This window comes from Notolabrus celidotus, chromosome 3 (assembly GCF_009762535.1).
Source record: "Notolabrus celidotus isolate fNotCel1 chromosome 3, fNotCel1.pri, whole genome shotgun sequence".
NCBI lineage: Eukaryota > Metazoa > Chordata > Actinopteri > Labriformes > Labridae > Notolabrus > Notolabrus celidotus.
In genome coordinates, this window is record NC_048274.1 from 28,700,087 (window position 1) to 28,723,538 (window position 23,452).

Sequence of the window (23,452 nt, forward strand, 5' to 3'; positions counted from 1 at the left end):
TTGTCATTTGTACTGTTTTTTATTTTTATTATAGAATATATGTGTCACTGTGCACTGTGGATCTTGGCTCTGAAAACATCTGTAACATAGTGAGATGAAAAATCTTTAAATGTAACTCATTATTGTTCCGTGTAAAGGAGAGAAGTTAAATTCTTCAACCAAAATCAAAGAAGTGACAGCTTTTGTCCAGCTTAGAGAGAAAGGTTTAGTTGGTGCATATCTGCCCATAAAAACTGTAAACCTCTGAATGTTCAAATTCCCATGTGCTAACAAATGCAGCATGTTTCCAGGATACGATATTTCCGTTACCTAAACCAATGTGGAGTTCTCTCAATAACTAAACAGAAAAAAAGTCAGCACACTAAATGTCCTTTTCAGCTATGTAATCTAGTTATCACACAGACCAGTAACAGCAATGGACACATTTCAGTACAAATCCTTCCTCAGCATTGCATGTTATAGCCGGACATCCCCTTTAAATACATGAAGTGATTCTTACATATGCAAAATAAAACTTCAGGTGAAAAATCACAAATCCAAAAATTACATATCCAAAGAAGGGAGTCAGTAACACATCCCAAACAGACCATATAAGGACGTCATACAATATATAACCACAAGAAAACAGTGGAGGAATTTTTGGTCATTAAAGATAACCTGGACCCAAAAATGGTCAACAATGGCAATCAGTTTCATAAAAAATAGTGTACTGAAATTCAAAAACACAGTAAATAGTACATTTTTAAGGCCCTAGCAATCAGGACAAAAATATATTTAACACTGATGAATAACCATGGGGTTAGAGGAAGCATACCTGGGCTCCATCTCTCAGAGCCCTTGAATAAAAAAGACCCAGACCTGACATATAACATTGCCTCAATCACAGCACCTGTAGAGCAAAAAAGGGAGGCTGTGATACAAAAAGTACTATTATTTAAAGTTAGTCCATTCTGACTTGGGCTCCACATCTTCTCGGCTCTTGCAAGCTGACTTTTGTTTTGTTTTGGCTGAATGGGATTTTGCCATCAGAACATCCCCTGAGATACAGGAATCCCTTCTTCCCCTGTTCAGTGAAAGGAAAGCCCAGACAGCTGGCTGTGAAGGCCGAGCTGCGCTCCTCAGTGCCATGCCCTCTGTGGGCCCAGCGTGGGCGATAATGAGCTGAGCTGCCATGCTGCAACTTTGCCAACCATCTCTGGCGAAGAGGAGATTGGAGAGGATGACCTCCAGAGAATAGATGCAGAGGCCCGTGAGACCCCACCCGAACGAGGCAGGAGGAGTGGGAGTGAAAGAGAGCCGACATGTGGAGGAAAAGATTATCTGACGTAATGGGTGTGTTGCTACATCTTCAAAGGAGGAAGAAGTGCACTGGATAAATGAACACCTCACAAGTGTAGGGGTGAGTAACAAAGAGACCAGTTTTCCACCAGATTCTCACCGGATAGAAGGGGAAAAATCAAAAAAGTAAACCATGCGTCATGACTAATACTGTTGTTCTGCTACAGAGGGGAGAAAACTCCCAGCCCAGCGTGCTCGTCTCGTCTGCTGCTCTGCTTTAGAGATGCCTGGCTGCCAAGTAGACTGAACAGCTGGCCTGTCTCAGCACCAGCCAGCATGTGCTACCAGAGCCATTTGCTTCTGTTTCTGGGATCACCCCCTAAGGCGCCTTAAGAAACCCCCAGCCAGCTAAAATGACTCCCTGGTGCTCCTGGAGCTTCCCACGGTGCCTGCCTGTAGAAAGGTTATTACTGTAGACCGCAATTAATTTTAAAGAGTGTGGATTTTCTCATTTATCTTTCCACATTCCTCAGTGATAAGGCACTCTGTGGGTGCACAGTTTCTACGCGCTCATCTGGCTGTGGGAGCCAGATAGAGCTCATTTCTACAACACTGTACAACACCCACTCCTCTTTTCTACTTATCACAGCTATTTCCTTCAAAGCCATAAACCTTTTTGTCATAGGCCTTTGCTTCAGTTGTGTGACAACGGGACTGCTTTCAGGAGATTTCACTGCTTTTTTTGTGTTAAACTAATACCGTAATCCACACACTCAAGGAGGGGACCATCCATCCGTCAATTCCTGGGGTTTTGGGGAAGCAGGTGGCTGTTCTTCAGAAGGTCACAAGTCTGTCATGACAAGGACAGCTGCTAACTTACAATGAATGCAGCAGCCAGGGTCCAGACTGCTATGAAACACCAAGTCATTATACACACCTGACTGGCTGATTCTATGCTGTGTCATTATTTGGAGTAAGTTGGCTTTATGTGTCTTAAAGCGCCATATCTTTTAATACAATCAGGCTTAGACGGATAGTAAAGGGCATTTGCACTTTGCAGATTGGCTGATTGTTAACATACCTTTACTAAACAATCCATAATTAAAGGTATAGGATGGGATTATTACATGACAGGATTCAGGTAAACATCAAAATATGTCATTCTCTGACACAAAGACAGTGATGATACACACTGAGTAAGAAGGGATAATGGTACATTAAGACAATCTGCATTAATGGCACTTTTACTTTACTGTCATGATGGGGAAAAACAGAGGAGGACCCATGTGCTGAAAAATAAAGTTTTAATTACAAAAGAACAAAAAGTACAAAGGAAACTTACTAAAATGTCCAAGAAACTGAATCAAGAAGAAAACACTGGAAACACAAGCAAACACTGGGATAAAGAAACACGGTGAACACAAGGAAGACGTACGATGATCCAACACAGGACAGGGGAATCAGAGAAACTACATACACTGAGTTATTGAAACTAATCAGGTTAATTAAAAAGGAGAGAAACACACGAGGGCAGGAAGAAAAACTAAACTAGAAACACAAGGATAAGGAACCATAAAATAAAAAAGGAAACACAAGAAAAGACTAAAACACAAGAATCGAACACAAGACATCAGGATCACTAATAAGAGGAAGAAGAGGATGACTTATAACTAACACGGAATAAACACGGAGGAAACTAAGACGGATAAAACACAAGGAAAATCCGAAACCCAACAAGATCAACTCACTTTTCTGCTTCAAAAAATCCAATAAACTCTCTTCATTTATGTACAGTGGGGCAAACAAGTATTTAGTCAGCCACTGATTTTGCAAGTTATCCTACTTGGAAAGAAGAGAGAGGTCTGTAATTTCATCAGAGGTACACTTCAACTATGAGAGACAAAATGAGAAAAAATAATCCAGGAAATCACATTGTAGGATTTTTAAAGAATTTATTTGTAAATTATGGTGGAAAATAAGTATTTGGTCACCCACAAACAAGCAAGATTTCTGGCTCTCACAGACCTGTAACTTCTTCTTTAAGAAGCTCCTCTATCCTCCACTTGTTACCTGTATTAATGGCATCTGTTTGAACTCGTTATCTGTATAAAAGACACCTGTCCACAGCCTCAAACAGTCAGACTCCAAACCATGGCCAAGACCAAAGAGCTGTCGAAGGACACCAGGAAGGAAACTGTGGACCTGCACCAGGCTGGGAAGAGTGAATCTACAATAGGCAAGCAGGTTGGTGTAAATAAATCAACTGTGGGAGCAATTGTAAGAAAATGGAAGACATACAAGACCATTGATAATCTCCCTCGATCTGGGGCCCCACGCAAGATCTCATCCCGTCAAATTGATCATGAGAACGGTGAGCAAAAATCCCAGAACTACACGGAGGGACCTGATGAATGACCTGCAGAGAGCTGGGACCAAAGTAACAAAGGCTACCATCAGTGACACACTACGCCGATAGGGACTCAAATCCTGCAGCGCCAGGCGTGTCCCCCTGCTTAAGCCAGTACATGTCCTGGCCCGTCTGAAGGTTGCCAGAGAGCATATGGATGATCCAGAAGAGGATTGGGAGAATATCATGTGGTCAGATGAAACCAAAATAGAACGTTTTGGTAAAAACTCAACTCGTCGTGTTTGGAGGAAGAAGAATGCTGAGTTGCATCCCAAGAACACCATACCTACTGTGAAGCATGGGGGTGGAAGCCTCATGCTTTGGGGCTGTTTTTCTGGGAAGGGGACAGGACGACTGATCCGTGTTAAGGGAAGAATGAACGGGGCCATGTATCGTGAGATTTTAAGCCAAAACCTCCTTCCATCAGTGAGAGCATTGAAGATGGAACGTAGCTGGGTCTTCCAGCATGACAATGATCCCAAACACACCGCTCGGGCAACGAAGGAGTGGCTCCTTAAAAAGCATTACAAGGTCCTGGAGTGGCCTAGCCAGTCTCCAGACCTCAACCCCATAGCAAATTTGTGGAGGGAGTTGAAAGTCCGTGTTGCCCAGTGACAGCCCCAAAACATCACTGCTCTAGAAGAGATCTGCATGGAGGAATGGGCCAAAATACCAGCTACAGTGTGTGCAAACCTGGTGAAGACTTACAGGAAACGTTTGACCTGTCATTGCCAACAAAGGTTATGTTACAAAGTATTGAGTTGAACTTTTTTTATTGACCAAATACTTATTTTCCACCATAATTTACAAATAAATTCTTTAAAAATCCTACAATGTGATTTCCTGGATTTTTTTTCTCATTTTGTCTCTCATAGTTGAAGTGTTCCTCTGATGAAAATTCGGACCTCTCTCATCTTTCTAAGTGGGAGAACCTGCAAAATCAGTGGCTGACTAACTACTTTTTTGCCCCACTGTATATATTTGCATATTATGTGCTGGATACTTTGAATAATATGTGTTAGTATTAGTCTGTGCTGTCATGTCAGGGCACTTTTATGAGTGCTACTGAACTCACAAACTCAGCCTCAGAGTGAGTACTCAAAGTACAAGGATGCAGAGAAGCTTGAATTCTTGTCTAACTAGTGTGTATTTGGAATAAATTAAACCCAACAGGATGACATAAATGGGTTGTTCTTGTTTTTAGTGTCATGAAAATTAAGAGCGAACAAATAACTTTGTCTTTAAACTCGCTTTAACTACCAGCAGCTTTTCATCTCGGTCTCACTGTCTTTGTTTGTGTCAAAACAACATCACAGTGTTCAGAGAGACTCTTTCAATACTTAATTTGGTGGGCTGACTCAACACATGCATAGCTGATGTTGCAGATTACAGACTGTGAAATATGAAGAATTAGACAGTTTCTCTCATTAGAAAACCAGTTGCTTTTCTTTTGGCAAGCTAAAATGGGTTGCCTCAGTTTGGAGATTTTTATGTGTTTGTAAGCCAAATATGCCTGTGATTATATTCCAAAGATGCATCCAGCGAGGCAAGAAACTTCATGCTTTGCAAATGACTTCAGTTTGTGAAGTACAAAGAGTTGTGACATTCTTACTTGTAATACAGACACAGCACAGTTCCAAGAATTACTGGGATGCTGAATATCATGATTGTTCAGAGGTTTAAACAAAATGGACGTTAGCTCTAGATTTGAGATATGACTGTAGCACTCTAGTTGCACAGCATGTTTGACACTGACAATCATTCAGTTAGTAAAAGAGGTATGAAATTGAATCCGTTCATGCAGTATCACCACTTGTCATCAACACTGACTGTATTAGTCCACTGTAAATGAGCTTTAAAAAGTAGAGCATGGCCTTCTCTAACATGTGACTGTATGGCAAGAGGAGAGACTATCTGTGCAGTTTGCATGCAGAGGTAAATAATATAGATGAAAAAAAAACCAGCAAAGCACCTCTGTGGGAATGTGATGAAGAAAATCAGTCTGTGAAGGAATCTGAGGAGTGTAGAGACAGTAAATAGGAAACGAGAGAGGATAGGCTTTGGCTTCAAAGATGGTGAAAATTATCATCAGAAAGCCCCAGTATAATCTTTTCTGAATAGAATTCTATTATGATGTGGCACCATGTGATAAATGCCGGAGCTGTCAGAAGCTAGCAAGCAGACTCAAATGAGCTCTTAAATAGTAATCAGGCAGCCTGTTAGCTGTTACACAAAGTGGAGAGCCCAACAATCACACTAAATGCTAGGGGTTGGAGTGTGGCCCCCACTGAGATGTAATAGAGCTTTATTAGATTCATTTTCTCTCTGCTAAAAATACATGCCTGATGCCAGCATTGAGCTGTGTGTAAACACAGCAGCGCTTCAGATGCAGAATAGGAGGAATTATTGCATTTTCTATCTGTTTGCAACTCAATTGGTTGTAGATGTTACTGACTGCATGGATTAGGTTGGATTCATCTCTGATCTTAATGGGAAAGAAACAGGTAGGATCGTTTGTCCTGAGCATAACCTTTTCCACACAGTGGCTCTTATGAGCGAGTGCTGTGGAGGGCTACTTCCTTGTTGTTAGATCCTGACAGATTACAAGCAGTTGTACATACTTTAATTTCTTTACTCGTTACCGCCCTGCTAGCTGAGTTGTTTTAAGTAAAAGATATATTGACATTAAACATGTTTGCTCCTTTGGAACTTTTTGGGTGAGTGTTTGACATCTTTTTGCAAAATATGACAAGGGCCTTCATGAATATCTTGATTCTTCATGTATTTTTTTCATTTTCTCTTGAATCCCTCAATTTCCATGCCAGTTTTCCTTTGATAAACTGCTGCAGAATTGAGTTGCATGACAGGGCAATTTGGTACTCTGTGTTTTTGTTTTTACTATAGTGCAGACCCTGTGGCATTGTAAATAGTGTTTTTCTATTTTTGTTTGTGGTGTATAGCAGAACAGCTTGCTGAGTAATACAGCTTTCACTGTGGGTTGCCGTGGGTTAAGCATCTGCTGAATTCCCCTGAGGTTTCCTGCCTCTGGTCTGAGGCATGTTGAAAACAATTTTCACAAAAAAGGGAACTACATCTATCCAGAAGATGGCTGCACATGTGACTGTGCATACAGCTGTCTGTGAGGTCCTCTTAAGTTAAGCTGTGGATGGGGACATCAAACTAAATTGAAAATCTCATCTATTTGTAGGTAACTCGTGATTCTCATTGTCTAACTTACTTCATAAAAGCCCTCTTTTCCCTTCGAGCATTTTTTCTTTTATTTATTCACCAGCATTGAAATGATAATATTCAGCACAGGATAATAAATGATGTTCTGTTTGTTGTTGGTAGCTAGAGATGAAATCAGTGATGCTCTAGAGGGGCTTGTATATGAGCAGCATGTTGTGGCATGCCGGTCCCAAATGATTTGAGATGGAAATGGCAATAGGTTGCTGCAGCCCCTCCTCTCTAAATCTCTAATCAACACTTGGCAATTAAACACAGCTCTTTGGGGAATAGTTAATAAGAGGCCCAAAGCTGATTATTTGAGGGTGAAGAGACTCTAGAGATCTTTTGTTCTCTTTAGTCCCCCAAGCAGGAACTTTAGAAATACAATAAATATGCATAAGAGGCAGACTATTTTTTACTTACAGGTTGTGACTTTCTTCTCTTGAGAGAAAGAAATGTATTAATGCCATCAGAGAACGAGTAAAACATTCAGCTTTTGTGTCATTCTTATTGACACCAAACATAATCTGTGTTGATTGCTTTTGAGGCCTCGTATGAAAAAAACGTAGGTTTCATCCAACAATAGAGATAACTTTTGTTGTGCCTTGTAGATGTGAAGTCATACAATCAACCCAAGGACACAGCTGTCAACAAGTTGAGGAGCTTAAGTCTGATTGTGCCTTACAGTAAGAGTCGTTCTCATTAGCCGGGACCTGACTGATGGCATTAATATAAACCCTGTTACATTCCCTTTTCCTCTCTGTGTGCCACACAACTTTCTCTGTTGAGTCAAGTACTGTTGACATGCGCCAGAGGTGCTCCATGAAGTAGCCTCTCTCTCAGTGTGGCCTATTACCAAGCAAAATCATAGATGCTACCATAATCAATATACTGTAAATGTAATGTTGCATATGATGCATGCTCTCTGCAGTATTTGATGCGTCTATTTCTGCAGATATTTAGGGATGCAACAATTTGAGATTTTGATTGTAAGATTATTGTCTGAGTAATATTCACAGTTTCATGATTGTCAGCATTATTGCATTAATTTATTTCACAACATTAATGATGTTATCTTGGTATTTTACATCAAGTGATTTAACCTACAATGCCCACTGTTTGCTCCAAAGCAACGGGAGAAAGCAACATTAAATGGTCACTGACTAAAGCCCTTTAGGGGACTTTTTTCTCTTCATAGACTTTATGTTTTGCTGCCGTGTTGCATTTGTTTACTTTGCAATGAAAGCTCAGCTTTCCCCGCTACACCTTTGATTGTAAGTAACACCTTTATATGTAATTCCCTACCAGCTCTTGGTTTTATTCAGTAACTTCCCACTAACTAAATATTACTTATTTATTATGTTACCTTAACATGGGTGAGTGGTGCCAGGTGGTGATCCTGCAGATGCTGCATCAAGTTAGATGTGTTTGACCCTTTAGCAACTTTTTGCAGAAGGGTGATTTCATGTCTTGAATAAGTCGTTGATCCTTCTTGGTGTACCTGAAATGCAGCTACACGGCTGACTTCATTTGTTTCTTAGGTGGATACAAAACATAGCCACAGGTGTCACTTTGCTTTTGTACCATGCAGGTTGCACAAAACATGACGTACTAACCCGTTTTTGACAGTTAAACACTCGGTGTAGCAGAGCCTTTAGGATAAAATAAGCGTGACATTTGAAAGCATGGTTAAAAATGAAACTGAGTAATGGCTTCATCCTTACAGAGGTACCACTTTTGATTTGATAAACACAAGAATGTCAATGCTAGAAGCTCTCCCGCTTTTGTCTTAACTCACCTCTTTTTCTATCCCCCTCTCTGCCTCTATCTAACCCAACATTACAGGCAGATGGCTGTACACTGAATCTGCTTATGCTTAGGATTTCTACCTGTTATAATGATGTCTTTTTCTTGCCTCTGTTGCCAAGTGCCCACTCATTGGTCGATTTTGGTTGGGTCTCTGTTGTGTAATATTACAAGTAGGTAGCCTACTCTATATAGATTGTATCAAAAGAGTCACATTGCTAACATGCTAATGTTAAGCAGGTTCAATTTTACCTTGTTTGTTATCTAAGTTTCGTTTGCTCATATCAGCCATAAGCAAAATCAGGTTGATGGGAATGTCTTTATTTTGCAGCAAAGCCAAGCTCTGTATAGAACAGTAAAAATTTGATTTGATTACAATGCTAAGCAAAAAGTCACCAAAGTTTTTATGCTTTTTCGTCTGAATATAATGAATTTCTTCAGAGAATGTCTTGGTAATCCATTAAACAGTTGTTGAGACATTTAAGTCTGGATCAAAGTGATGGACCGACATTATTCTCCCCAGAGTAATGCTGCCAGCATGGCTTAAAACCTTGATGCAGTTTCACACAACTAGAGCATGTAATTGGTGCTTCCACAATTAGCAGGACTTACCCGTGGCTACTAGAATAATTAGTTGAATGATATGAGGTAGCAATCATTTTATGAGACCACCTGTCTCACTGTAGAATAATTCCTGATAGAGTATATGAAGCGTAGCCCATGCATGCTGCTGCCAGTCTTGAATTCAGAGTTGTTATGACCATTTCACACTAGATTGAGCCGTCCTTCAGCACAGACATCACAAACAAAGCAGGTGAAAGCAGATATACAAAACCTCAGTTAGCCTTATATTATGATCCATATACTCATGGACCAAGGTTAGGAGGAAGGAGACAGAAAACAGTGGAGAAAAATAAATGTTTAGAAAGTATAATTAAGTGGCTGACATCTCTTTTTGGAGATGAATTATTCATTCATTTTGTTTGGTAAAAATTTGCATCCGCTTGGAGAGCAGCATGAGAGAGAAGGGATTTGGGGGAAAAATGAAAAACAGGATAAAAGAGAGGGAAAGAAAGAAAAGGAGAAGTACGATTGGGAAATAGACCAAAGATTGGCCGTGTGAAGAAAGCGATCAAAACTGAGGAAGAGAGGGAGAATGTGCAGAGGAGAGTTTGTGAAATTAAGTGTCATGCAGATGCAGGTCTGTACAACTCAGTGGGCATAGTGTGTCACTGTGTAACAATGCCAAGGCTGTGGAAGTTAGCAGGCTCAACCCCATAATTAAAAAACATCTATACTGCAATGTACTTGGAATACAGTAGGTAAAATTGAGGAGCTTATGATATACACAGATGAATGGTTTACCCTTACCAATGCAATTAAACATAACAGCAGTGCTGTACAAAGTCTGATCGATCTGTTACATGTTTAACTGCCATGACTCAGTCAGCCTGTTAGCCTGACTTTATTCATTTGCATCTTTAAGGCTTACTAACTACACTATACATATACTAAATAGTTTGTCTTTTATGAGGCAGATAAATAGTATGAAGACAACATGTTGTATTTTCACTATGGAAAATAATACTTTTAATGGTTTCCAGACTTCCACTAATTGTTTTGCAAGTTTAGTCTCTGCAAATTAGGTAAACTTGGGACTGAGGCTGTTTTTGAAACGACCTGCTATACCACCTACGAATGTAGTAGGCAGGAATTTAGTATAGTATGGCTGTTCTGTTCGATCTGTTATGCAGCATGATGAGCCAGACGTCACCGGATTTCCGGTTTTGGAAAGCGGAAGTAAACAACGGCCAAGCTGATCGCAAAACTGCTTCTTTAGCAATAATTTTTCATTTAAAAAGTTAAGAGGTGGTTATATGGAAATTAATGATTTTTACAGCACCTACCGTGCCACCGTCAAAACAGAATAAAAAGAAGAAGCGTAACGTTAGCGCTGTGCATTGTGGGAAACAGTACGCAAGGGAGACTGGTCCGATACATACGAAATCCTGGTAGTTTTGGCATACTGCAGATTTTGCTTTTTTTCACATACTACATACTACATACTAGATTTTGGCCAATTCTGTACAAAACGAAAGGAACACTCCTTGGGTTCTCAGCACCATCTCTTACATTTTTAACAACAATCCTTCACCACCTGATTTTAATAGTACAATAGTAAAGGCTGATAGTAGCATGAGCACCTCCACCGCTGACTATATTTGGTTCAGCAGAGTATTACAGGAGAGCAGGGCTCCTCCTGGTGCCAGTTTGCTGCAGCTGTGCAGCAATAAGATAATTTCCCATCACAGGGGTTGTTATCAGCCCATCACAGCATCGGGAGAGCACCATCCCCCCTTGGTTGGTGAGACCCACTTGTGATTAGTTAATATGAAGTGCCTTTGAATACAACACTACTACCGAGGTACAGTTGTACTTATCACAACATAAATGCTGTACGACATTATCTTTCTTTGTTCACTTGACTAATACCCTTTCATGCTGGATGAATCAACTTGTAACATGCTGCAAAGCTGAGGATAAATGGCTCTATTACATGTTGACAGTTTTTTTTTTTTTTTTTTTTTATGAATGTAAAAAAAAACAGATGAGAGACATACTAAAGGAGATGATAATCCACGTCTTTGAAACAGGGCGTCGTGTCGTAGCATGTCTAATGCAGGAGACATAAAGACATTAGACAAGATGCAGAATGTGGGTTACACCTGTCATCTTCACCGTGGCATCACGCGCAGACAAGCCATCTTTGCTGCATTACTCCGCCGTCTGCAGCCAACGGGACTACAGCTTGAGACGTCTGTGATTGTTTTTCTGAGCTTCCTTTCTCCTCTCTGAATAGAGGAGCAAAAGTTCTTCTCTGTGAAAGGATTCTATTTCATCATCAGATCAGTAAATGCTCAATTTTATGCCAAACGGATTGTAGGGATAAAGACTCAAACCCTTACCCCATGACAGAGCTCATCCATCTCCCGACAGCTGCACAGAGACAGGATATCTGAAAGCTCTTTTCTGCGTCTTATTCGTGCTTGTGCAAGCATTTCATTTTCCAGGTCACTTTACGCAACATAGACACATATAAATAGTCAAATATTTCACTTGACGCTCCTGAGAGGTGAACTGATTTTCACTACAGCAGCCCATCTATTTCTAATTGCTGGCATTAAAGTTTGAGCAGTTTGTGCAGCATTTCTCGTTATGTACATTTCATATGTATTGCACTTGCAGGTATATATGTTTGCGCCATTGTTTTTAATGATCGTGTTTGTGCATTTAAAAAAAGCATGGGAAATTGTGATTACAAGCGGTTTATAGCATACTTGTCACAGTCTTTGGAGGTGTTTCATCAATATGCATGGACTGCGTTCTTTGTTGGTGAGGGACTTGAAAGGCTCTGGTCAAACACCGAAAATCCTTCTAATTTTGGCAAAGAGGGGAACACAGGCTTGACCGTTAGAGAGGGGGCTGCATTAAGCAGGATTAAAGCCCAACAGGGTGACAGCGGGTCAGACTGAGGCTAGAAGACGTTACCTGCAGAGCCTTGCTGGCTCCTGAAAAGACTCATTGTTAAACAGACACAATGTATTTTAGTCTTCCATCATGTTTTATAGTACCAGACTCTTATAGTACATGTTTCTGTCTATCTCTCACACATCCTCTGATTTTCCTGACAGTTATTCTGCTCCCACAAAAAAACACAAACAACAATCTGACTTGCATGAGACAGCTGTCCTTATTTACTTTGCTATATCTCAGAAAGATTGGCCTTTTGAATATCTCCTCCAAGATTAGTGTTGACTAGAGTTTGAGAGCCAGATAACAAAGAGAGGGACATCTGAGGTCAGTCATATTGAGTAGTATCAGCTGTTGGCTGTGTAAAATGGTGATCAAAGGGCAGCTCCAGTGTGGCCCTATGAATGGTTAATTGTTTTTTTCTTCTTTCACTGAGGGTCAAGGATTCTACCTGTTATTATTCCCGAGACGCTCCCACTGCGCTTTGATCTGCATCTCTGCTTCTCCTACTTTAGAATCAAGGAAAGGCTGTCCAATACACTGTCACAAACAGCAGGGATACTGGGGAATACAGACGCACGGTCTCAACTGTAAAACCTACAGTCCATACACTGTGTTGTACTGTATGAGGTGTTTACAGACTTCTGCATATAAAGCTTACATTAAGCACATCAGCAGGACACATCATTGAATTCACAGTATGGTGACTATACAAAGTTTATTTTGGATTTAATTGTGATCTTAATTTCACATTTTTGTTGTTTTATTTTTATTTTTATGATGTCTTTAAATTAATTAATTTAATTGTATTATTATTATTGGCATTTTTTCCTTTATTGATAGGATAGCTGAAGAGAGAAATGAAATGTAGGGGGAGTATAGAGTAGGGAAGACATGCAGCAAATGGTCGAGGCCATGATTTGAACCAGGAACCTCTGCAACAAGGACCGTAGCCTCTGTACATGGGGTGCGCTTAGACCGCAAAGCCACCAGCAGCCCTTCTTTCATATTTTTTGAGAGATAAAATAATAAAAATGTTAAATGTTATATTATGAATAAAATGTGAAAATATTTTCTTAATTTTTTTTTTTTTTCAGTTTCATTTATAATTGTTTACTTTTGTTGTTCCTGCTGACTTATTATGTTACACTTAATATTCATATTTTTTCATTATTTTCTATATTCCTGTACTTTGTATATAAGCAATAATATGATAAACACATTTGTCTATTTCTGTCATTATTGGTATAAGTATTCCATAGCTGCACATTCTGTTGTTATCACTTGAATACACACACACACACACGCAAACACACATTTTTACACAAGCATGAATACATGCGTTCACACACAGATGCTCACCATCACCGTCTCTCGAGCCTTATCCTACTGTGGCTGCTTTACTTTTATGTGTGGTTGTCTTGTTTTCGCAGTTTTTTTTTCCCTCTTTCGCTGGTTCAGAGGCATGATCTGCTATTTTGATCGCATCACACTTCTCACTGACACTCTTACACCATCATAATTTCTCTTTGTCACACTTTCTTCCCTATACTGTAGCTGCCAAATGCACATGCAAGTCAAGATTCAAGTGAATTCTGTAGCTGGTGATGTGATTCAAGTGTTAGATAGGATGGATGACTTTGCTTTCTGTGCTATAGAAGAATGATATTATAGTGTAGACTCCTACACTATATCATAGTGAGGTATTGTAACATGACAAAGAAAGACAGAAACATACACGTTTATTACATGTTTATCTTTATTTTTATAATATTTCAGCGATAATTAAGAACTATATCAGCCAAAATAGAGGATTCCTCTCAAACTTAAATGATTTTACAGAATCTAAAACATGGTCCATGAAGTCCATGATCACACCTCTCTCGATTTCTCCGGTATGCTCAGCATAACGATACTATAACTGAAAGATATTACTTCATAAATGACTTAAAATTGTTTTCTGGATATGTTTTCTAACCAAAGATTCCAATAGTGTCATCTTGTTTTGCTGCGCTGTATGTATCCGTCTGCTAGCTGTTCCCAGTGGCTGTGTGTTCCTCCTGTCGACACTATAGCCTTTGAGTAACATGACTGTTGTGTGTCTCTGTGTCCCTGCAGTACAAACAGGTGGAGCAGTACATGTCCTTCCACAAGCTGCCAGCAGATATGAGGCAGAGAATCCACGACTACTACGAGCACCGTTACCAGGGCAAGATGTTCGACGAGGAGAGCATCCTGGGAGAGCTGAACGAGCCGCTGCGAGAGGTGATATGAGCGCTCCTCTATGTGCTTGAACCTTTTGCACATTCACATTCACCTGTCTGCTGTTTGACATTTCTCTCTTCTTGAGGCCAAATCCAAACTAGAGTAAAACTGAGAGGAGCTCTAAAAATGAAATGTCTGCACAGCTGACATTTTCCTGTTGGTATTCTAATGTCTTTTATCTAAAATAGGACCAGCTCTTTTTTACTATTCTTGCTAACTACTCTCTTTCTCTCTTTCTTTTTTTATCCCTGCTCTCACAGGAAATCATCAACTTTAATTGTCGTAAGCTGGTGGCGTCCATGCCTCTGTTTGCCAACGCGGACCCCAACTTTGTCACCTCTATGCTCACCAAGCTGAAATTTGAGGTGTTCCAGCCCGGGGATTATATCATCAGGGAGGGTACCATCGGCAAGAAGATGTACTTCATACAGCACGGGGTTGTCAGCGTGCTAACCAAAGGCAGTAAAGAGACCAAGCTTTCAGATGGCTCCTACTTTGGAGGTAAGACGAGCTAGTGCTGCAAGGTCACACACGCACGCACGCACACACGCACACACACATCTTTCTCATAGCTAAAATCCGCTCTGTTTTAATATTTATAATGTGTTCCTTCAGCACTTTAAGGAGCTGGCCAGGGTTTGAATTTTGATGTGTGAGGCAACAGCCCTTGGATAATGCTATTCTGGCTCTGATATTAGCTCATATTCATGCTCATGTTGTGCACTTCTTGTCACCTCACTTAAAATTCATCTTCATGGTTTATGCAGGACTTTTCCCTTAATTCACATCATGAGCTGTCTCTTAAATGTAGGGCAAAAATCCAAATTAAGGAAACAGTGCTTGTTGTGAAATTAAGAGATATGCATTCAAGGGTCAGGGTGGTAAAGGAGCTGTGAAATTATACACTATAGAAATGATTGTGACTTGTGGGATAACCCGGAGTTGTATGTACTTAGCTCGTGTTATGTTTCAGTCGGGGTCAGATAACGCACACCCCTCTCATGGTCCCAAAGAGACTATGACACATGTAGGAGACAATGCTGCCATACTGCCCTCACCAAATACCAATTAATTTGCCCAGTGACAGCGTATCATTTAGACTACACTGTTAAGTAATGAGAGATGGTGGCAAAGCATTTAACAGCACATGACCTGCCTGCGGAAGTTTAATTACGCCTTGCCTGCTCAAGTCCGTCTCCATGCCCTCTCTCCAGGGGGTTCCAGAGAAATAATGAAAAGATGGCAGGCAATCTATCTCTACACATGCCAAGACTAATCAACATTTTAGACAACATGGCCCTGGCTCTCTCCAGGGCCATGTTGTCTAAAATGTTGTCCAAAGTGTTCTCTCCTTTCGTCCATCCTCAGCGAAAAAGAGTTTGGCTTCAAAGAGAAAGCAGAGTCAGTGAGTTTACAGGCTTATTTTATGCTACATGCATACACAGTTTTTTCAACTGCTTGGACATTCTGAACTGAGTGTACTCGTGCACAATGTCATGTAAGTGCAATACAGGGAATGCCTCTTATTTTTGTTTCTTGAGTAAACAGAAGAAGTAGAAAACTCAGGGGTTTTGGAACAGAAACTGGCCTGCTTGCTTTAATCTTCAGTCTCAGATCTGTAATTATTTCCTCCTTTTGCGCATTATAGACTCCATTATCCTGCGACTATTCCTGGCAGTGCCCCTCCTATGGGGAGAGTTAGGGTGGGGGCTAGTGAGGTAAGCCTGGAGCCACCGGGAGTTTGTTACCAAACACGAGTTAGTCATTCATGAAATTAATTGGTGCAGGATCAGCGCAGCGAGTATGTGGCACATGTCTCAGTGTAGCTGTTACTATCAGTAAACAGGAAGTCAAAAGCTTTTTTATTTCCAATATAATGTATGTAACATGGGAGGTCATGCGTTAGTAGATTCTCTTCATTGTGGATGTATGAGGATGTAAAAGCAGAGCAGCGGCTGTCCAGTTGCTGGAACGCTTTCTTTTTGTTGAGCGCACTCAATGTCAGCGGGCTTTCCCTGTTGGTACAGCACATGGCACACATGTACGCTAATCAACATCTCCACAAGCTCATGTAACATAACTCATTCATTCATAAACAATCTGAATTATTTATGTACTCAGCAGTCTGCTCCAGTTTGTTAGCTGCTGGATTAGCTTGAGCCGTAGAGCCTAACATCTAAAGTGGACACGACGTGTCCTGGACGGGAACGTCGGCCGGGCGTACAGCAATCCAGCGTAGAGGGGAAATGTAATGTGACTGCAGTACTAACGCCAAAGGACACATGGATCACTGCCAAGCCAGCTCTCTGGATGTTGCTCTGGGCTCAGCAAGAAAACATGCATCCTCCAACCCCCCCCCCCTCCAGCCTCTACTTGCCTCTTTTCTCCTTATAGTTCAGTATTGAGACACTTATCTGAACAGCATCTCCGCTGCCCTCTCAGAGCCCAGACAGAGTAGGTTATTGTGTTGTTAGAGTCTATCCTTTGTAGCCTGCAGTAAATGATGCATTGCCAGCATAGACTGCGTATCTCTCCTCGTTGGAGTGGAGCTCAGTGACCCTATGGTAGCCCTGCATGCCAGGCAGAGGTGCTTATCAAGAGCTGCCTTTGATTGCACCTCGAAGATGGCTTACTTTGCCTCCTTGTGAGTGGCTCGTTGCAGCTTTATGAGTGGGACTGAGGCAAAAAGTGAGACAGAGTGAGGGAGAAGGAGATGTAGGAGGCGAGTAAGTTGACTGTACAGTTTGCAATCTCCCGTGTCATCTTTTCGCCTTTACTCAGACTTTGACTGATTTTCAGTGAATGGGGCTTTCTTAAGCCGCAGTCCTGTGAAGTCCTGGGGTAAAGCACTAAAACCCCTTCTCCTTCTCTCTTCTTGCCCTTTTCCATTCCTCTCTGAGCTCAGTCTGACTGTGCTTTAGAGCTGCCAAATGGCCACCCTGACTGAGTGAGTCAGTGAGAGAGGCTGGCAGCAGCAAAGGCCCAGGTAATCCTCCCGGTCCTTAACCCAGTTAACACCCTGCACCTCTTACTCTGGAGCAGCATTAGCTGTAGATAGAGGCACTGCTGCAGTCTGCTGAGTGACACAATGTGGGTTGATATGATGATATATAGAGTGGTCTTATATAATATGACAGGCCAGATAGGGAAGAATGATATACAATACAACGCTGTGCTTTGAAACTGTGATGATGTTATACAACATTGAGACATTGTCATCCAAATGCTGAGGATGTAATGCAGAGGGCTGAATAGGGAATATGATATAGCACTGCAAAAAATACAACATAATACATACGTTCCGGTGTGTATTGTGATATTAAATGGGACTCTGATCTTATACAGTACATGAATAAAAGATGGATATCTATAAAAATCGTTCATTTCCTGGTGAAAGCAATATTTTTACAGTAGCTTCTACTCTTGCAGCTTCCAGCTTCTTTAGCTGTGTTTTCTTATAAAGAAAGAGAATTAGATACTAATGCATCCGTACATCTATACAAATATATTCTGGTCTTTGAATTGTGTTTTATGTTTCCTTTGTTGCTCACCAACACAGCCAGCCTCGGTTCAGGGGGTAAAGAAGAAGCAATGAGATGTGACGGGACCTCAGCATCAGCAGCAGTGCTGAAAAAACACTGGCTCTCCCCTACCTGTCTGTGCATGCTAGCCAAATGGAAGGTGTTTGCACAGCTATGCTAATGCTGTAAGGGATCGAGCATGGTATGTCACTGGGAATCAGGCAGCCCACTGTGGATGTTTCAAAGGTTAGAGAGTGTCCGCTCTGTAGGCTCGGGGGCAGCATGGTGGGAGGGAGATGGGAGGTGACAGAAGGACTCAGAGTCCAGGTGAGCTTTGCCAGACCAGGCTACAGAACTCGGATACTTTACCACCGAACAAGCAGCACTGCTCATACTCATTAATTCACATCCATGCACCATTGGAAGCAGAGAGGAAGGCAGGTACATCCCCCATACACACACTGAATGTCATGCAGATACATTCACTCCGAGACTTAAACCTTATCTGAAAGCACATTCAAAGGCCAGAATTTGCATCCACTTAGATTCATGAAGAGTTGTTTGCAGGTACTGCTTTTTGCAGATGGTTACATACAGTACATGGATGTTGTTCTTGTTTTGATACATTTCAGAATATGCACTAAAATATTAATTTCAATTTTGCATTCTTTATAATTCAGTTTATCCAGGAACACTTAATCAATTTGTATTCCAAAGCTGCAGCCTTTCTTGCACCAGTCTAACCCTGTGATCAGCTTATTAAGAGATTTTTTTTCCTTTTAGGTAATTACATTTATTTTCTACAGCTTTGTGCTCTCAGTAAAGATGTCGCTAAAAGAAAGTAATTTGAAACTTTGCAGCCTTTCTACAACTGTACAGCTCCTCGTGTCATAGCCCTGTGAGCATACAGTATTCAAACGACAAATGAAAACACTGATGCACACAAGATGTCTCTCATTCAGTTTTCCACCCTTCCTTGTGTCCACACATACTCACCAGCACTTGCAGGGCATGCAGGCTGTGAGAGCTGGGACTCTAGGGAAGCATCTCTTCAGTAAGAGCTCAGGACACGTGGGCTGCACCATCCAGCAAAAGAGCAGTCGTGTGTTCTTACCAAGGTCACAGCGCATGATGTCTTGCTCCTCCATTCCAAGAGCGACATCCAATTTTAATTGGTGTCATTCAATTTTGATGAATGCTTTGTCACTTAAGTGCGAAAATGAAACACATCATCACTCTGGCAAAGTAACTTCTAGTGCACAGAGCCTTTTAGAAACAGAGGCGTAATTGTATCTGTAGCACTTACTCTGCAAACAAAGTTTTTAAACAATCACTGCCAGGCCAGATAAACTCGAGGCTGAGCTTGACAGCAGGCGGACCAGACAGGGAGATTTATCGAGTAGTCCTTCAGAGTTTTTGTTTCCTTTTTATTTTTTACCCATTCTTTTTTTTTATTATTCTTTCAGTCAGAATGAAAAAAAAACTGCAATGACAGATTTAATTCAGAGCCAGTTATCTTGGCCTATCATTAGTTATCCTGTGCCATGGAAGATTTATAACAAGCTTTTCTAATTATAGCTCACAGAGCCCACTATTTGGGGCTATTTTTAATCACCTCATTCTTATTGACGACCACACAGAGATGGGTTATTGTTGGCGTAAGAGTAAGTTTAAGGAGAAAACACATACCCCGTACACGAAACAGGCTACACTATCTACACCAACTAAGCCTGTTCTAGGATTTCATGCAGGATTTGGGGCGCATTGCGATGAGTCACAGGGGATGTGAGTAAGCAGTGGGAGCAGAGCATTCATAAATACATGGAGTGCAACTCACGGTCTATCCGCAATAGCTGTCAAAAGTGGAACTGTGCAGAACTTTACTTACAGCACTCATATTTTAGCAAACACTGGGATTCTTTTATTTCATTTCGCATTTGTCACTTTAAATGTAAGCTATTAGTCACCAGGCAAGAGCTTCTGAACTTTCAGCCAATCACAGGCCCTGTCTTTCCAAATCTTCTAGCCAAATAGGATCCTGTTTGATAGTGGGAAAAAAGGATGTGATGCTTTCTACAGAATTGTGTCTTAAGCTGCTGTTGGTAGTCACAGAGTAAACATCTGTTCAGAGAGAGGGACTTTGAATGTCAACACTATCCCTTCCAATCAGATTTCCTCTTAGCCCCCCAACACAGATCGCCGTGTGCAATCATGACAGTGCCGGACTCATAACCAATCAGAGGACGTAGAAGGGCCCGCCTCTTAACCAATCAGGACAGAGGATTGGAAATTAGCTATGTTTGGTCCGTCATAACGGGAACAAGGGGAATAATAACATTGCTTGATACAAAGACTTTGGAAAACGCAGAGATTTCGCAATAGTCTCTAATTACTCCACTTACTGATGAGTACCGATGGGCATTTTGAACTTTTCTCCAAACCCAGCAGAAAAAAAACCCAAACTTTTTGTATGCCATTCCTACCAACAGCCGCTTTAATCTCATTCCTTTTTAGCATGCTAAATAGGTAGCATAAAGCAAAATAAAAAGACAGATTGGTTACTATTTCTTTATGTAATTAACTGTAAGAGTCAGAGTTAGTGGACCAGGATTAGCTTGTATACTTACAGTCTATGCTTGTATATTGTTAGCTTAGCTTAGCTAACTGTCTAAGTATAGTTGTGAATGAGGCTGTTTTTAGCAAGTTCTAGAATGGCTTATTTGTGGGTTGATAAAAGCACAACTGATGTAACATTGTTGGTGAAAGAAAAGTTCTTAAACAATACAAACTTTTTTAAGAAGTGTATTTCGGAATAACATTTTGGAATGCAATTTAATTCAAAAAGTTTCAATTTCAATGTCCAATAATGAACACATTTAATAACTCAAGTTAGGGAAACAGTCATCTATGAATCATGGACCATGGAGTGACAAAATCTTTTAAGCAGTGCTCAATAAAGGGTTTGATTGCTTTGCCATTAAGTTCAAATATCAACAATGTTTTTACGGAATAGCACAACTTATCTTTATTTCTGATTAGTTGCTTCAGTAAGTAAAAAAACAAAAAAACAAATATGATGAGTTCAATCAAAATGGATCATATAATTTAGGAAATAAATACAAGCACTGAGAACAATGGAAACCTGGGATGAATAATGTAGTGGTATTAAGTGAAGAATAGGATTCATTTCCCCAAAATAGGTTCTGTTCTCACTTCAGCAGCTTGTTAAGTACTGTAGGTGCATTGATTTCTTTTCAGAATAGTTGAAGTAGCCGTGTGTGGAGTCCCCCTCTGCACAACATCTTTGAGGTTTTTAGTTTTACATTTTTACATTTAGCTCAGAAAAAAGTAAAATCCAGTAAAGTTTATTCTTAATTTTTTATTTTTAAAAAAAATATATTTCTGGCAGCCATCACTTTATTTGATACTACACTTCAATTAGCTCCTAGTTTTATGTTTTCTGGTATTGAGGACTATGTGAAGCTTAAAGACCGCTGCCTACATTAGCCCTTCAAAGAGCCTGTCAGGAGATTTGAGCTTTTAGTTTTTATTTTATACCCACTGCCACCAGTTAGGTGTCAGACAAAGTGACGCTGCTTAAACAGTCTTTGTTTACATTTTCCACAGCAAAAAGATTGGCAGTGAGTAATACATAACACTTTTTTATGAATTCTTTATTTCTGTAATTAGACTGCAATTTGTAGTGCATAGTATTGAGATATAAGATAGAGTTGTGTTCATTTCCTCTGTGGTCCTCAGCTTTTAAGGATATAATATACAAACTATATATATATGTATATATATATATATGTATATATATATATATATATGTATATATATATATATATATATATATATATGTATATATATATATATATATATATATATATATATATATATATATATATATATATATATATATGTATATATATATATATATATATATATATATATATTTATATATATATATTTATATATATATTAGGGAGACCATTATGTATATCAGTGAGTGTTAAAAATATGGAAATGAAAGGACACGACAGTATTACTGGGCTTTTGGCTGTTAGCTTATATGAAATCTGTCCGCAGGGGGTCTTACATATTTAGCCCACATGGTCCAGAGTTTGATAAACACATCTTTCTGAAGATGCAAGCAGATGGTAATTCTTTCAATAACATAAATACCATTTAATATATAGTAATAATAATAACAATAATAACAATAATAATAATACTAATAATAATAATAATAATAATAATAATTAAACATGTCATTTATAGGTGCCTTTCAAAAAACTAATTGTCACCTTACAAGGCAAGGTTTAAAAAGGAACAACATTAATGTAGTATTGAGGTAGCATCCAATCTTGTATTTTGAGGGGCTCAGGAAGTAACCAGTGCTTTGTAATGGCTTTTATACATGCAAAATTCAAAATGCCTAACAAGTATTTATCAATAGGCTTTGCCGTAAAATCTCCACCTCCCAAAAACAATGTGGTAATCTGCAGGGGTTGGTCAATATTAAGTATTCTTCTTAATGTTTGAAACTCTATCCAGAAGGGTCTTAACACCAGGCACTACCAAGAAAATATGCCAGGAGTTTGCTTCCTGAAATCCTCACAGCCTCCAACATTTTTAATCCCTTCCTGCAAAATGAGTTTTCTGCATTGACTAACAAAGAAACAAATAAATCAGATACATTACTCTTTCAAAAAAGGAACAGGATGTTTTTATTTATCAGGAGTAGTAAATCTATATGCACAAGACAAGATCAGCAAAGAGACAAGAGCTTAAGCATTGTCTACAGAGAGCACCAAAATCCACAAACCAAAAGTTCCTGACAGGAGCTGTAAGCGTCCAAACATATCCTCTAATCTCCCATTGTTCAGCTTGGAGAGGGTTGTACCGGACCCAAGCCCTGCCAGTGATCCCCCCGCCCCCCCCGCCCCCCCCAGTTCTTGTACTTCAGATGGCACCACCAAATGTCTGAGCTTTGCTCACTTTCTACAAACACAGTTAGATGAGGCCAGAGGGCTCACTGCAGCTCACAGCCTCATCTTGGCAGTATAGGCTTCATCCAGAAGGCCACGGGACAAGAGGATTTAATACAGAGCTGTGATGCTTCTCTCCAGAGGGGATTACTGGAGCAGTGCTGCGGGAAATGGACCCCCAGCACAGCTACAGCCAGAACTGCCCTGCTAGCACACACTTACTGTACACACACTGGAACACATCTGCAACATACAGTGTAAACACACACACATGCATACACACACACACGCACACACACGCACACACACACACACACACACACACACACACACACACACACACACACAAGAGCATGTTTTTTTTAGTCACATTCACAAGCCTCTCTTGCTAACTGGGCCATTGCCTATTCAGCCATGCTCTCTGT

At 40.2% G+C, this 23,452-nt stretch overlaps 1 protein-coding gene across 1 annotated transcript in view; it reads left to right on the forward strand.

Moving 5' to 3' along the window:
* Positions 1 to 23,452, forward strand: part of hcn4 (hyperpolarization activated cyclic nucleotide-gated potassium channel 4) — an 82,401-nt gene that overhangs the window by 43,140 nt on the left and 15,809 nt on the right. Inside the window, 2 exon segments of the mRNA XM_034679935.1 lie at positions 14,369 to 14,515; positions 14,776 to 15,016. Of these exon segments, the coding sequence (XP_034535826.1) occupies positions 14,369 to 14,515; positions 14,776 to 15,016 (388 nt within the window).